The 16152-nt window shown below is 47.6% G+C and overlaps 1 protein-coding gene across 4 annotated transcripts in view; it reads left to right on the top strand.

The window, feature by feature from the left end:
* Slc25a33 (solute carrier family 25 member 33) overlaps positions 1–9984 on the top strand; it is a 40117-nt gene extending 30133 nt beyond the window's left edge. For all 4 annotated transcript variants that reach the window (XM_063288452.1, XM_063288453.1, NM_001127574.1 and 1 more), the window contains 5 exons: positions 1193–1270; positions 3209–3309; positions 4677–4743; positions 7946–8226; positions 9520–9984. In XM_063288452.1, the coding sequence (XP_063144522.1) occupies positions 1193–1270; positions 3209–3309; positions 4677–4743; positions 7946–8226; positions 9520–9719 (727 nt within the window). In that variant the 3' untranslated portion in view covers positions 9720–9984. The remainder of the gene's footprint in view (positions 1–1192; positions 1271–3208; positions 3310–4676; positions 4744–7945; positions 8227–9519) is intronic.
* The last annotated feature ends 6168 nt before the right edge of the window (positions 9985–16152 follow it).

Genomic DNA, 16152 nt, shown 5'->3' with positions numbered 1-16152 from the left:
AGTCTTTGGTTTTGTTTTTTCAAGATAGGGTTTCTCTATGTAGTCCTGGCTGTTCTGGAACTCAGAGACCCACCTGCCTCTCTTCCCAAGTGCTGGGATTAAAGGTGTACACTACTGCCTGACCATTGTTGTTGTTGTTAAAGAAAGCCTTTTGTTTTGAGATAATTCAAATAGGAGAGGAGTTACAAGAATGACACAGATGACTCGCTTGTGCCTTTTATAGACACGCCAGTTTGTAACCTGTTACTGTCTCGCTTTGGCATTTTTTCTGTGTTCATTCATAAACTCTTCTGAACCATTCAAAAGTGTGTGTCATGGGGGTTGGGGATTTAGCTCAGTGGTAGAGCGCTTGCCTAGCAAGCGCAAGGCCCTGGGTTCGGTCCCCAGCTCCAAAAAAAAAAAAAAAAAGGAAAGAAAGAAATTTCATCTGTTCAATTCGAGGTATTGCATACATGTAATCCTAGCACTTAGAAGACTGAAGCAGGAGCAGAGCCAGTTAGAAACCAGCATGGACTACAGTGAGATTGTTTCCAGAAATAAGAAGATCATAGGGATATAGTGGGCCCAGGTTGCAGGGAAGCAGAACTGAGACCTAACCTGGAGATGAGGTAAGTGTGAGTATCTTAAGACCGCAGCTCACTGCCCTGAGCTCACTGAAGTCAAGCAGACCTTGAACCTGTGATGTTTCTGTCTCAGCCTCCTAAGATAGTGAGATTTCAGACTGAAGTGAGAGTAACTGAGAAACGGGATCAGAGATTTCCCAGGACAGTCTGTCTTTTGCATTTATTCTGTGTAACATTCCTGTCTGATTCTACAGCCTTCTGGCATTATATTCTACAGAGGGAAGTAAGAGTCAGGGGCTTCTACACAGTTTATTCCTTCAAGGCGATGCTGTGAAGGTTGGCTTCTCATCGCCAAGACAGGCCTTGTCAGAGCCGTGGTTTGTTTGAGGCAGTCTGGTGTAGCGCAGCTGGCCTCAGACCCTTTGTAGCCCAGGATGACTGAACATCTGATCTTCCTGCTCCTACCTCCCAAGGGCTGTGCTTACAGGTGTACGCCTGCCTCGGTACCATTTGTTCTGAGGATCCACTAGGGCTTCACAGTGTCTAGATAGACACTCACCCAACCAGTGACATCTGCAGCCACAGAATCCAGAAAGATTCTAAGGCTATGTCTCTTTCTTATTATTCAGATCGATCCTGGAAAAGGAGGGACCAAAGTCACTCTTTAGAGGCTTGGGTCCAAACTTGGTTGGAGTTGCGCCATCCAGGTAAGCACATAACTCATGAGTGAGCTCCCGGGTGAGCCATGTGGGTCTGCTCTTGCCCAAGAGCGACACTGTTGAATGGCTGCCTGTTTCCCCTGTAGTAAAGTCGCCTAACATGTCTGACAACCTAGGTTTGTTCTTAGTGTGTGAAAAGGGGGTTCTGTTGTTTTAGTGGGAAAATTAATCTGTCAGCATTGCGCTCTCTCTAAGGGAGAGTTTCTTACCTTGAGTATGGTGTGTGGTCAGCCCCTGGGCACTTGTGTATTGCACACAGATCCATGTCATCTGCTTTCTTAGCAGGATATCCAGGTGACTCGTAGAACGTTAGTCTGAAGGAATTACAAAGGCTCCTAGCTTTACTTTCTATGACATTATGTCCTTGGATTTTATTTTATTTTTAAAGATTTGTTTGTTTGTTTGTTCATTTCATGTAATGTGAATATACTGTAGCTGTCTTCAGACACACCAGAAGAGGGCATCATATCCCATTACAGATGCTTGTGAGCCACCATGTGGGCGCTGGGAATTGAACTCAGGTCCTCTGGAAGAGCAGTCGGTGCTCTAACCACTGGGCAATCTCTCCAGCCCCTCAGCCTTGGTTTTTTTATTCTTTTTAAAGTCTTCGTAGACTTGTACTGTCTTGGTCCACTAAGCTACTGTCACCATTCACCTTTCTGATGAGAGAACTGGCCTCTTTCCGAGTGCATTATCCATGCGTGGCTGGTGTCTCTGAAGTTATGGGCAGTGCTAATAGACAGGCACTGTGTGTGAAAGGGACAACTGGCAGTATCATCACAGGCCACAGTCCTTGAACGATGGACTCTAAAGGTTTTATTTACCTTTTCTAGTTTGGAGTCTGGCCAAATTCCAGTGCTTTATTCCGTAAAATGAGATTGGTGTGTGTGTTTAGACAGAACAGGGCTGTAAACAGATAGACAAGGATAAAAAGGTTTCATGGAGAGGTCATATACCTCAGAGTTACTCAAAGGGAAGAACAGAGGGAACAGTAGAGCAATAAAGAGCTGGTTCTTTTAGCAGGGTTAACTCAGAAGGAGCCTGCTTACGCTGATTAGAGCTTGCTCTGTGGGGAACATGTTACTTTTCTCTACTCCTGATTTCTTGGAGGGCCAAATGACATGGTAACAGGATGGCAACTTCAGCACAAATGATTACCACCACCACAGCCCGGACTCCCTTTCTGTCTTTTCTGTTGGGATCTGGTGCCAGAACTCAGTCCAGACCCGTGACCTCCTGGGATCTTGGTCAGCAGTAGTCAGGATTCTTAGTTGAAACAGATTCTCTGATTGACCCATTGGTCAGCAGCGCTCCTGCACGGCATATATGAAGCAAGCCTCCCCAGTCACTGCAGGCGGCTCTGATCAAGTCTGCATGGGTCCAACACAAGGCAAGAGTGAGCGTGTTTGCATTGCAGACACAGTGCGCCTTAAAATGGCAGTAGACGCTTCCCTCAGATGATTAGCATGTATCCAGAATGTCCAGAATAAGAGTAAAGAATGTGAGAGGAGCCAGGTGGGGGTGCACACCCTCATCCCAGCACCCTGCAGACAGAGGCGGGTGGATCTATGAGTTCAAGGCCAGCCTGGTCTGCAAAGTGAGTTCTAGGACAGCCAGGGCAACACAGAGAAACTCTGTCTCAAAAAACAGACAGACAAACAGAATGTGAAAGAACTTTTCTAGGCGTTATCAAAACTCTCATTTCCGCTGTCATCCTGGCCATGGCTGTCACCACCTAGTTTCTGGAAGGCGTGAACATCCCAGGAGGAGCGGCAGGCCAGGGTGTGAGTCCAGCCTCTCGTTCCTTGCTGGCTGAGATCACTACTGTCTGCTATGGTCTCCAGATTGTGATGGATGTTGCAGAGGGACCTGCATACTTGAAGTGCGGTGATGGGTCCTTCATGGTGTTCTCTGCTTATCCTACAGGGCTGTGTACTTCGCGTGCTACTCCAAAGCCAAAGAGCAGTTCAATGGCATCTTCGTGCCTGATAGCAACACTGTGCACATTTTCTCAGCTGGCTCTGCAGGTACGGTCCCCTAGCAGCACTGTCCCAGAGCATGCGTTGTTTTGTTTTGCTTTCTTTTTTCTTTCCAGGAATTAGATGTTAACTCCCTGCCTCTTTTGACCCTAAAACCACTTCCAAAAGCGTTGTGTTGGAGTTTAGAGAATGTGACTATTAGCAGTCTATTACAGGATCATTTTCTGTCACCACTCTAGCTTCTTATTCTCCCTCCAGGCGCCCACACACGCCCTATTCTGCTCCAATGTGTGCTTCATCGTCCTGATCTCCCTATTGAGTTCTAATGTGAAGTGGGAGCTGCTTTCTTTCTGACTCCCGAAGGCATCTGGGGTGCATCCGCCCTTAGCAGCTGACTTGCGTAGCAAGAATCAGGGTTTCATGTGTTCTGTGATACTTGAGGCTGAACCTAAGTCCTCACGCCGCCAGATGGTCTGTTCTCCTCTGAGGAGTTCTCCCACCACTGCAGAGCTCAGGGCAGGACTTCTCTCCCCCAGGGAGTGCTTGTGAGAACGTACGGGCTCTTAAATTGCAAGAAGAAGCCTCTGCCCTTCTCCACAGAGGCTTCCGTCCATTTAAATCCAACAGAGTGTTTAAAGAATTTAGCATTTTACAGTTTCTTCCTTCTGCCAATAGACTGTAGTGTGTCCTTTGTTACTCTCAGTAAAATGACTAACCCAGGTATGCGCTTTAGTCAGAGACGAGCAATAGTAAGCAAACGTCTTCACACAAGGACAGTGATTCCCCTCAATACCGAGCCCAGAGAAGGACGGTGCACCATTCCAAAAGAGGGTGATCCGTGGAATTAGTCATAATCCGGATCCGTAATCAGCTTTGTGACGCTTGTAAAATTAACCCGGGAGACCTGGGCAAAGCAAGCACACCTTGGGGAGCTTCTGAAGGCAGTGCCCTCCAGTGACTTAGTTAATGTGTCACTCAGGCTGGTGAGCGGAGCCGGGCTGACATCGGGGCTGGTCAGGAAGTTAAATGTGCTGAAGCCTCACCCAAGTGACTCGGGGGCAGTGGGTTTTTAAATGTCTGTCTCCTTAATTTCCAAGTTTGAACTCAGGTAGCTGAAGATTTAACATCCGTATTCAATGCTAACTATAAGTAGAGATCAACAAGTTTAAAAACAAATTTATTTCTGGATCTGAAGCTTCTAACTTGGCATTTTAGACAGTTTCTGCCCTGGGATTGAAATGAACCGAAACGATAGCGGCGCCACCTAGAGGCCACCCGGGCTGTGCTTGTGCAGTTGCTGCACTGTGGACGGGTAGAGTGCACTAACCCATGGCTTCTGCCCCCAGCTCTAGGCCACTGCATCGTGACTTGAGAGTAAAGCGGCTGTATCAGTGATGACTGTTTTTTCCCTCCAGCTTTTGTCACAAATACCTTAATGAATCCTATTTGGATGGTTAAAACGAGGATGCAGCTAGAACGAAAGTAAGTCAATAGTTCCTTCCTTATCTGCAGTCTTCCTGCTGTGCTGTTTCCTTCTCCCAACACCAACTATGGACAGGAAGCAGGGGTCCTCAGCCATCTGCTCTGGATTTCTCTCTAAGCACACAGAGAAATATCTTTTGAAATCTGTCCTGACAGCTTTGTTGGGGGAGGGAGCCCAGAGAACAAGGGAAGGTGGACCGAAGGGCCTCTCCATGGTCCCAGCTTCCTTCCTGGGTGCTCCTCTCTGGGGTTCTTTGTGCAGCCCATGTCAGGAGGTAAACTCTGGAGAGGCCTGGCTGTCTAGCCAGGACACCAGCGGGGGCACTTAGGACATAGCCCCCGATGTCCCTGGTTTCTGTCCTGAACCTAACATGGAGTTCTGAATTAAGCTCCTTGGGTGTTCTGGTGGAACCTATAAAATGTTTGACTGTGTTTTGCTGAGCCGGGGACGTGCTGTGTAGTCCAGGCCACTTCAAGTGTCCATCTTGCTGTCTCGGCCTCCCCAGCCTCGGCTTGTTACCCTCAGCTACAGCAAGGGCTTTAAAGAAATAGAGAGCAAATGAAGCCAGCGGTGTTTTAAAGTCTGTGATTCAGTAATAATGCTTCTATATGTAAGCCAGATCTCTCAGCAGGCCAGCGACACCTGAGAATTTTCAAAGAACAAGTACACTAAGCAATGCCTTTTAACTTTATGACAAATGGTAGGAAAATGTTTCTATTTGTGTCAACCACTGCTACTATTTCTGTGGGCTGTCACCCACACTCATACTTCTTGAAGGAATGCTGATCTCCGATAGAAACTTGGGCTCACCCAGACTAAGTTCAAGGAACTGCTTGTATTCTAAGAGCCATGTATGTGCTAGGTAGCCCAGAAATGCGAACCCTGGAAATACTAGCAGACTCTTCTTCCCTCCAGCTTCCTCTAAGGGAGAAGGGAAAGCCTGAGATGTACCTGTAGGGTGAAAGAGGGGCCTGCCTGGCTTCATCATCCTCTTGTGACCATGCATGCCCTGATCAGGGCTTCCAGGCTCCACAGTCTGATCTGCCTTCTGAAGTGCTTGCTAGAATCCTATGACAAGGGTCAGTTACTTCCGGGGTAACTCTTAACTTCTGGACCTGAGACAGTCCTAGTAGTTTCCAAAAATGCCATGTGTGTCCCACATGCCCATGTTCCTAAGTGTCCAGTCCCTCACCCCTCCTTACTGTTGTGCTTCAAGCTTCTGGCCAACCTTGTCTCCTGGAAGCCTCTGGTATCACCTCAGAGCCAAGTGTTCACCGTGTCCTGATATCACCTGTGGTTAGCAGCAGATAAATGTTTCTGTTGACTCAGGCCCTTTCTAGTGGTTAGGACGTTTTAGACCTTTATTTAGGGGAGATCTGTGAACACCTGTGAGTATATGTTGTTTCAGTGGTTGCCAGGGAGATTGTTTGCGCCTTCTACCTTTCAGCAGCAGAGTGAATCGGCAAATAGGATTACAGCCTGGTGGGGCAAGGGGTGTGAGGTGTGCAGCACTCTGGAGGGTCCATAGTACAATCTAGGCTGGATGGAGTCAGGAGAGGATAGGAGAGCTCCTGAGGGGGCAGCAGCTCCCACCCTCCTGAAGGGAGCTAGCTGCAGGGGTGCGGGGGGCACACACACAAAGGTTTGAGCAAGAAAGCGGTTAATTCAAGTACAGAAGTTCAGGGGTTTGGCTGAAATCTCGTTACGTTTGTTGGGATTTTTGAGACAGAATCTCAGTCTGTGATCCATTACAGTTACAGGCGTGAGCTACAACTCCCAGCTGTCTGTGTTCCTGATTCTAATATCAGCACCACTTTATTCTGTAAAACAGAACTAGTCTTCAGTGAGTCTCGAGCAGAGGACACTGTTTTATAAACAAAAGGAATTTGTCAAAAAGTAGATTATTTCTGTTCATTATTTTCTTATAAAGTGAGCACAGACACATAAGAAATACTAAAAAACAGCAGCAGCTCACTCTGTGTTACCTTTAAAAAAGAAAAAGATTAGGGCAGGAGTTCTGACTAACCTTAAAAATAATAGAATGAAAATAGAGCATCATGGGCTGGAGAGCTGTCAGCAGCTAAGGGTACTCACTGCTCGGTTCCCAACACCACACCAGCCTATAGTGTAGAATATGCCATCCAGGGAACTAATGCCTGCTGTACACACACACACACACACACACACAAAATACACACATCAGGGGCTGGGGATTTAGCTCAGTGGTAGAGCGCTTACCTAGGAAGCACAAGGCCCTGGGTTCGGTCCCCAGCTCCGAAAAAAAAAAAAAAAAAAAAAAAAGAACCAAAAAAAAAAAAAATACACACATCAATGGATACTTAAAAGTAAATGAGTGAGTAAAATATCAGGAAATGGACCTGGATTAAAAATTCCATTTGACAAAACTAAGAAGAAATATATATGTATATATTTATATGTGTGTACATAAGTTTTGTTTGTTGTGGTTGTTGTTTTTCAATGCATGAGGCCCTGGATTCAGGCCCTTGCATGCGCACAAATCACACTCCAGAGAGCTGTGGTGAGAGGGAGCCACTGACCTGGCAGATAGCTCAGTGGTAGCACTTACCTACCATGCACAAAGCCCCGAGTCTAATCCCCATATTCCAAAAAGAAGACTCTGCACCAGCCTTTCCCCTCAGCACTCTCTCTTATGTCATATTCGTTTACCTTGTTTATAATTTTGTCTACTTTTCACTTAGCTTTCTTTTTTTTTTTTTTTTTTTTGGTTCTTTTTTTCGGAGCTGGGGACCGAACCCAGGGCCTTGCACTTCCTAGGCAAGCGCTCTACCACTGAGCTAAATCCCCAACCCCTTCACTTACCTTTCTTGTATCTTCCAGCCGTCACAACTGTCCTCATCTTGTGTGTGTACCACACTTTACTTAGTTAACCCTGCTTTTAGATGTATAGATGAGTCCAAATATTTTCTCTGACAAATGTCGTCTTTCATTAGCATTTTCTAGAATTGGGTCAGAGCTATAAGCCTGCTTTGGTGACTGTGGATTCAGATACCATCTGTTTAATGACCTGTCAGGTTTCTCAGCTCACAGTGGGCCAGAGGTCAGGTGGCCTCAGAGCAGGGACAGGTTTCTTCTCCTGTGTGGTTTCTGTGTCATAGGGGATCCCCCTTATGGCTTGGGTGTGGTGTGTCTCTCAGTGTCTCTTGTTGACCCCTCTGACAGGATGAGAGGCTGCAAGCAGATGAATACCCTCCAGTGTGCTCGGCACGTGTACCAGACAGAAGGCATCCGTGGCTTCTACAGAGGGCTGACCGCCTCCTATGCTGGCATCTCAGAGACAATCATCTGCTTTGCTCTCTATGAGAGTTTAAAGAAGTGCTTAAAAGAAGCCCCGATAGTCTCCTCCACGGACGGAACGGAGAAAAGTTCCTCCAACTTCTTTGGACTGATGGCGGCTGCTGCTGTTTCTAAGGGGTGCGCCTCCTGCATTGCTTACCCGCACGGTATGTTTTGCTCATTTCTCCTGGAGGAGTGAAACAGTTGTCAGCGTTGTCAGTGGTCATGGTGTAGTCTAAAATGCAGCTGTAGAGTGGGTGTCCCTCACCTGAAAGGTGATTGAACCCAGAGACTTCCAGCTTGGGGCATGTGTAAGCATGTCCCTGGAGGCAGAGCGACACCATCACTCACTGCCCAGACACAAGTTCTGTGAGTGGTGACCTACTCTACCTTGCTCGGCTCAATCTCAGTGTGGCAAAAGTTGGCTGGGTCAAAATGTGGGTCACTGAACCTTTGTCTTCAAAGAAGCTCAAATTAGACTTTACTCAATATTCTCTGGCTCAGAAAGTCATGTGGGAGACCAGTGAAGAATCACTCAGCTGCTTCTTCGAGCAGATGTGACATCAATCTACTGCTGGGGCCTTTGTGCTTCTTTTTGTGTTCTTGTTGTTTGGGGGGAGAGGGGCGGTGTTCATTTATTTGTTTGTTTGCTGTTATTGTCATTTTTGAGACAGCCTTTTCTGTATCTGGCTGTCCTAGAACTCACTATGTAAGTCAGACTGGCCTTGAACTCACAGAGATCCACCTGCCTCTGCCTCCCAAACAAGGAACACTTTTCCTGTTGGGATGCTAGGGGTTGAACATAGCTCCTTGTTCAATGCATGCTCTGCAGCTGAGAAGCACCCTGATCCAAGATGCGAGGGTGGGATTCCCACTGTCCCACTAACCTACTTAAAACAGTTCAGTTTGATGTCAAAACAAGTTATGTTTTCAAAAGCCCCTGCGAAGCAGTGACAGATACACCATGTCTCAGGAAAAAGGGTCAGGGCCCATGTGTGCTGGAGCACCACCAAGACACAAAGGCAGAAAGAGGTAGAGAACAGCAGTGCCTCCTGGGTTCTGAGGTCTGCTCAACAAGCAGGGCTGACCAGCACTAGGCCACTGTGCTGGGAGGGAGGGAGGGAGCCCAGGTGGCTTTTCAGCTAGACAGAGTAGGGAGATCTGAGGGGAACTTGGGAGCAGAACACAGTCTAAGAAGAACTTACCTTTTCTTTTGCCTCTTTCAAGATAGGGCCTCACTGTGTAGCCCTGGTTGTCCTGGAACTTACTCTGTAGACCAGACTGGCTTTGAACTCACAGAAATCTGCCTGCCTCCCAAGTGCTGGGATTAAAGGCTTGTGCCATTGTGCCCTGCTAGAACTTTCCTTTGTTCCTCTCAAATATGACTGTTTTGTCAGGTTAGAACCAAGATGCCCAGTAGACACGGGAGCCCTAACTTCTTCCCTCTGTCTTTCCCACAGAGGTCATCAGGACACGGCTCCGGGAAGAAGGCAGCAAGTACACGTCATTCATGCAGACAGCACGCCTGGTATTCCGGGAGGAAGGCTATCTCGCCTTCTACCGAGGACTTTTTGCTCAGCTCATCCGGCAGATCCCCAATACTGCCATTGTCCTGTCCACCTACGAGTTCATCGTGTACCTGCTGGGAGAGCGCGCTTAGTGACAGGGCCACACAGTTGTGCTCTAGAAGAATAAAACTGAAAACCCTAGAGATTTTCTTTTCCGTTAATGTTTAGTGTTCAAAACTGAAACAGCAAGGCCATAGAATACCCGGCTCGTGTCACCTGTTGGACATTTCCTTTTGGATTCATGTTTCTGGAAGGTTTAAATTCATTAACGTTAATAGTTAATTATAACTTTCTTTTTTAACTTAAGAGGATTGAGGATTAAGCAGCAAGTAAATTAAATCATGCTATTTAATTTAAGTTTGTGCCGGGTTTGTGTTCTCTTTTGTTTACTGTGCCATAAGCCAGCCACGGGTTCTGACTGAAATGTGGAGAAGACAAGTAAGAAGCGTGGCTTGTTTTCTAAGCAACTGTGGGGACTGAGTGGAGGGCAGGGAAGAGCGGTCACACTTGGTGACAACTGTGAGTAAATGTTCCACACTTTTTCCTCAGTACACCTTCATTTTCCCACATAGGTAATCCGTAATCTAAGGTTCCAGACACTGAAATGGGGGAGGGGGTGTAACTCCCTTAACCACTCTCCCACCCCCCCTCTTTGAGTCAGGGTCTTGGTGCTATAGCCCAGGCTGATCTCAAACTTTAATTCTCCTGCCTTAGCCTTCCAAGGGCTGAAAATGCACATGTGCACTACTGGGCCTGACCCAACTTGACAATAAATAGTGTTTTTAGCTACGTTACAAATATTTTCCTGCATTTACCTCTTCCCCCATGTTGGAACCCAAGGCAGTTATAAAGAACTGCTTCCCGGTCGCTTGCCTCCTGCAGTGTTTCCAGAAGTGAAACCTATTGAAGCCCTGGCACACTCAGTGTGGCCTGCCACAGCCTGCAGTGCTGGCCTCACACTGAGAGATGCTGTGAGACAAAGGGGCTGCTGCCAGCCCTGGGCAGACTTATATTCTGACAGGGTTGGGGGACGGGGTGCTTAGAGTCCTTTTTAAAGGTTTTTTGTTTGGGGTTTTGTTTAATGGTTTGTTTGATTTTGATTTTGAGACAAGGTTTTCTCTGTGTACTCCTGGCTGTCCTGGAACTCATTCTATAGACCAGGCTGGCCTTGAACTCAGAAGCCCGCCTGCCTGGGGACCCCAGGTTCTAGGATTAAAGGTGTGCACCACCATGCCTGGCCAACCCTGAGCTGCTGCTGCTTCTGTTCCTCACTCCGAGTGTTGGAATCCTAAGATGTGCCACCACACACCACACCCACACGCCACACTCGGTCTGGCCGAGCATGCCAGACAAGCACTCCCACCAGCGAGTGCAACAGGGACCCAAAAGACCACGTAAGGCTGAGACAGGGGTATAACTGGAAGCTCAGGACCAGCCTGCTGCTCTACATGGAAGACCCTGTGTTGCGGAAGATGGCAGTCAGGAAAAACCATCTGTCCTTCACTTCTATTGCGGAACTTGAACATGAATTCTACAGAGGTGACGTCTCAGTCTGAGCACCAGAGACTGGCAGCCGAGCGTCATACTTCAGATTCAGCTGCAGATGCTCCGGAGAGGTTGGCAGGAGGAGTTTTCAAGTCCTATGGCATGTGGGTTTGTTGCCTTTACCATGTGGGAGGCCAGTGGGTGCGTTCCCCACCCCCACTTTGCATCCCCAAGTATCTAGAGCTCAAAGCAAGTGACTATCTCCATGCTCCCAAAGTGCACGGCAAGAGAGAGTGACCTCCGTTCCAGACATTCACAGATGCTTGACAGTGGCACCAGAGCCCTGTTTTTAAGATTTATTATTTCGTGTATGTGAGTACACAGTCGCTCTCTTCAGACCTACCAGAAGAGGACATTGGACCCCATTACAGATGGTTGTGAGCCACCATGTGGTCGCTGGGAATTGAACTCAGGACCTCTGGAAGAGCAGTCAGCGCTCTTAACCACTGAGCCATCTCTCCAGTCCCAGACTCCTGTTTTTAACACTCTTAGTAAAGCCTGAATGGTTTTATTTATCAGAATGTTTAAAAATTAAATTCCTTGATATCTTTTGGTTTTTCTCTGTGTTTTTTTTAATTTATGCATATGAGTGTTTTTCTCAGTGGTATATCTTTGTACTAAGACATACACGTGAGCGCCTGGTGTACCCAGGAGTTTAGGAGAAGGTGTGGGGTCTCCTAGAAGTCAAACCCAGGTCCCCTGCAAGAATAAGTGCCCTTGAGATAAGATGTAGTCTAGGCTGGCCTCCAGGTCCTTATGTAGCTGAGGATAGCATTAAACTGGTCCTCTTGATTTTGCCTTCCCTAGCTGCTGGGATCACAGGTGTGTGCAACCACACTTGGCGACACTGCTTTGTTTTCAGTTGCAGTTTTGGATAAGTACATGTGGTTTTATTTTTCTGTTTTTATTTGAATGTTTATTTATAATTACTTTTGCTCTCAGTTGTTATGCAGTGCTGGTATGGAACCCAGGTCCTTCTGCGTGCTAGGCAAATACTAATGCAGCTACATTCCCACCCTCCTTTGCCTTTAAATCATCAGCATAGACATTTCATCTGTATTGGTTCCATCTGGGAACATCGTGGGCTTCCCACCTTACTGACTGACTAGCTCCTCCCACTCCTATCCCCCTCACCTATGACCGTCTGACCAAAAAAAGAAAGGGAGAAAAAGGAAAGTCTGTTTCGTGTTATCCATACACTCACTGGAGCATGGTCAAATTGTTAGCTGTCAGCTCCCGAAGCAGGGGTGAGTCTCTCTCCTCCCGCATCCAGGCTAGAAGCCACCAACTCAGGAGAGCCTTGCACAGCTGGAGAGGAGTGGGACCAGCTCCTGGCACCCATGCCACCACCGGTGCTGCCACGGGAGTGGCTGGATGATCCATGGACATTAACACAGCCCCTGGCTGAATCAGGACCAGTGACCAACCTGGGGCCTGCACATGGCACCCACATCATCGTGCCTGCACAACTCCACAACAAAGCAAGAAGACATCACCAAGGCATCGACTGCAGGGGCTGCCTCTATCTACATGGGTCTCAGGCTTCACTGCAGCCTAGGGCAGCAGCATGAACCACGGATACCAACGTGGCCTCCAGCGGCTTCACAGACCACTGGGGTTTTTGCAGGAGGTCCTCATCTCTGGCCTCTGTCATTGCCCAGAGCCAGGGGTATCCTGCGGCATAATCTGGCTGCTGCAACCATCACGACGACATGCTGTCACTGCTCGTCACCATCACACTTCCAGTTCGGCTTCTCTCCACAGCCTATGCACCACTCCATTTTTCTGTCTTCCCCACCTCTCCATCACATATTTGTTCAACTTAGTAGTGCCTGCCGCCCACCCACCCACCCCACGCCACAAGGGTAGGAGCGACCTACGTATCTTCCCCAACAAATCCATTTTATATGCGCTAGTATAAGTAAGTTTTCTGCTTTCCCTACACCAGGGCACTAAGTTAATATCATGTTCCCTCATTTCTTCCCACCCACATGGTGTAGCCCTGGGTGTCTAGAACTCACTCAGATCCTCCTGCCTCCGCCTCCTGGGTGCCGGTATTGAAGACAATGTCTCACCATACCCAGCCCTACAGATTCATCTTTATAATTTTTAGATTTATGATTTTATGTGTATGAGTGTTTTGCCTGGTATTCACATGAATCAAAGCTGGTCCAATAAGAACAGCAAGGCAGCTCAGTCTGGAACCTCTGAATGGTCCTCACGTGTACTTCTTTATGTGCATTCATAGCACACCTTTAATAGCCCTCGCTTCATCCGGGCACCCGCCAAGCACTGGGCCAAGGGGGCAGGTGTCTCCCCATATATGCAATCCTGGCAGCCTTGTCAGCAGGAGGCAGACCGTACATGGCCACCTTGCAATGGTGCGGATTACAAGTGGCCTACAGGACTGTGTGTCCCTCTCGCAGGATGCCATGACTAAAGGATAGCCAAGAAGCCGTAAAGACTGGTGGAATGCCTAACTCAAGACTGGCAGCTAACGCCTGAGGTGGTCAGTCTAAGAGGTGGGAAGGTTTGCTTTGGCTGTTTGAGAAGTTCTAGTCTATGATTGATTGACCCATTGTTGGGGGGGTGGTTCTGGAGACACAGCTCAAATAGGCATACAGCATAGCAAAGCCATCTAATGTCCTGGAAGCAGAGATAAGATACTAAAGCCTCATGGTCCCCCGCAAGACATGCCCCAGTGACTAAACTACTAGGCCGTGCCTCGTAAGAGTTTTTACCACTTGGGGCTAGAGAAATGGCTCACCTGTTAAGAACGCTGGCTTTCCTCCTACAGGATATGGGTTCAAGTTCTGAATCCTACAAGATGAATCAGAAACATCAACTTCCAGTCTCAGCAGACCCAGCGACACTGGGCCTCAGTAGGCACCGGGCATCGTCATAAAAGGTGGGACTTTTTGTTTTGGTGGTTTTGTGTTGTTTAGTTTTAAAGTTTCCAACACCTTTCAAGCTTCACCAGCTGAACATCAAAACCTTAACACGGGGGCTTGGAGGAGTTCGAATGTGAAATGGATCTGAACTCAGTTTTCCTTCCATTTACCTAAGACTTCGAGATACCAATAATCATGGAATGCCTAAGACCGTGTGAGTGATGTTCAGGAAGCTCGTAGACAACAGTTCTCTACCCACTGGAGACCTTCCCAGGAACCCAAGGCACCAGATCCAGAGAGCAAATGATGTTTAAACATGGGCACACAGTGTGTAAGCCACTGCATTCTAGGCACAATCGAAGCTAGGAGAAATAGAAGGATGGGAAAGGCCTTGACTCTGATGTGCAAGACACGCCTTCCGGCCCAGACCCTAATGCCACTGTGGTTTTACATTGATTCCCTGCACTTGTCCTGCTCCCTCCTTCCTGACTGGTGAAACATGGACAGATGAACTGGCAACAAAAAAGCAAGAGGTTTCAGTGACCCCCAGACCATCATTGCCGACAGAGAACTTGATCTTAAAAAACACTCATAAAGGGGCTGGAGAGATGGCTCAGCGGTTAAGAGCACTACTGCTCTTTCAAAGGTCCTGAGTTCAAATCCTGGCAACCACATGGTAGCTCACAAACATCTGTAATAGGATCTGATGCCCTTTTCTGGTGTGTCTGAGGACAGTGACAGTTTACTCACATATATAAAATAAATAAACAAATCTTTAAAATAAATAAATTAGAAGCAGCACCCTTCCATGGCCTTTGCTGATGCTCCAAGTTCCTGCCTTGTTGGAGCTTCTGCCCTGACTTCCCTCAGTGACAGATTGAACTGTGATCTGGAAGCTGAATAAACCCTCTCCTCCCCCCCCCAAATAAATTAATTAATTAATTAAACATTAAAACACTCATAAAATTGTGTGTGTTGGGGGTATTCCACAGAAACATAACATGCAATTAAATATAAACATTTTTGTTTGTTGTTTTTCAAAACATAGTTTTTCTGTGTAACAGAGCCCTGGCTATCTTGGGACTTTCTTTGTAGACCAAGCTGTCCTCAAACTCACAGAGATCTGCCTTCCTCTGCCTTCCAAGTACTGGGATTAAAGACATGCACCACCATGCTCCACGATTTTTCGATTTTTTTGAGAGATCAAAGGCTTGTGCCACCACGCCTGTCCAACCTGGTATAAATTTTTCTTGCTAGAGTTTTTTTCTTTTGTTTTCTTCTTTTTATTTCTGTTTGTTTTTTTTTGTTTTGTTTTGTTTTTTGTTGTTTTTTTTTTACCCCCCTGGGACAGGACCTCCTACTAGCCCATGGATTGCCTGATGACCTGGAACTCACTGTGTTGCCTCAAATTTACAGAAATCCTCCTGCCTCCGCTGAGATTAAAGATGTGGTTGCATCACCAAGCATCAGTGAGTTTTTCTTGATCCGTAGTTTACCTCACATAAATGCTGAAACACTCCTATAAGTGGCTCTTCCCTCGATCCCACTCCCCGAGGTAATCAATTTGAAGTGCTTCATCAAACTTGGCAACTATGAAAATCATCTACATTCGACTAAAAAAAAAAAAAAAGATTACCCCTTCAGGGCCAATCCCTCCCCCTCAGCCATTCATTCTAATGGCTGCATTATGTTCTGAAACATGCCAATCCAGTGATTATTTAACCTCGTTTCCGTCTTTGGACGTTTGTATTTGTGCAAGCTAATTTTCAACCACTGTGGGTTCTGTAGCGGCACAGGCCGGCTTTGGCCCGACCCCAGGAAAACAGGACTAATTAAAGGAAAGCATTGGCAAGGATTGGCGCTGAGTAGCAGCACTGGGAACCGCAAGTGCACGCATGCGCAGGCGGCAGGCGCAGGCAGCAGGCGCAGGCGCAGGCGGGGCTCCTTCCAGCTCTAGAGAGTGGCTTTCCAACAGCGGCCGCTGGGAGGCGCGTCCGAGCCAGCGCTGAGCGCTTCCGTCGGCGCCCCGCCCACCCAGGCTCGCCCCGCGCCTCGATTGGCTGCGCGGCGGGAGCGCGCCGAGTCAAGG

This window comes from Rattus norvegicus, chromosome 5 (assembly GCF_036323735.1).
Source record: "Rattus norvegicus strain BN/NHsdMcwi chromosome 5, GRCr8, whole genome shotgun sequence".
Classification (NCBI taxonomy): domain Eukaryota; kingdom Metazoa; phylum Chordata; class Mammalia; order Rodentia; family Muridae; genus Rattus; species Rattus norvegicus.
Note: the sequence above shows the minus strand (reverse complement) of the source record. Positions and strands in the feature narration are given on the sequence as shown.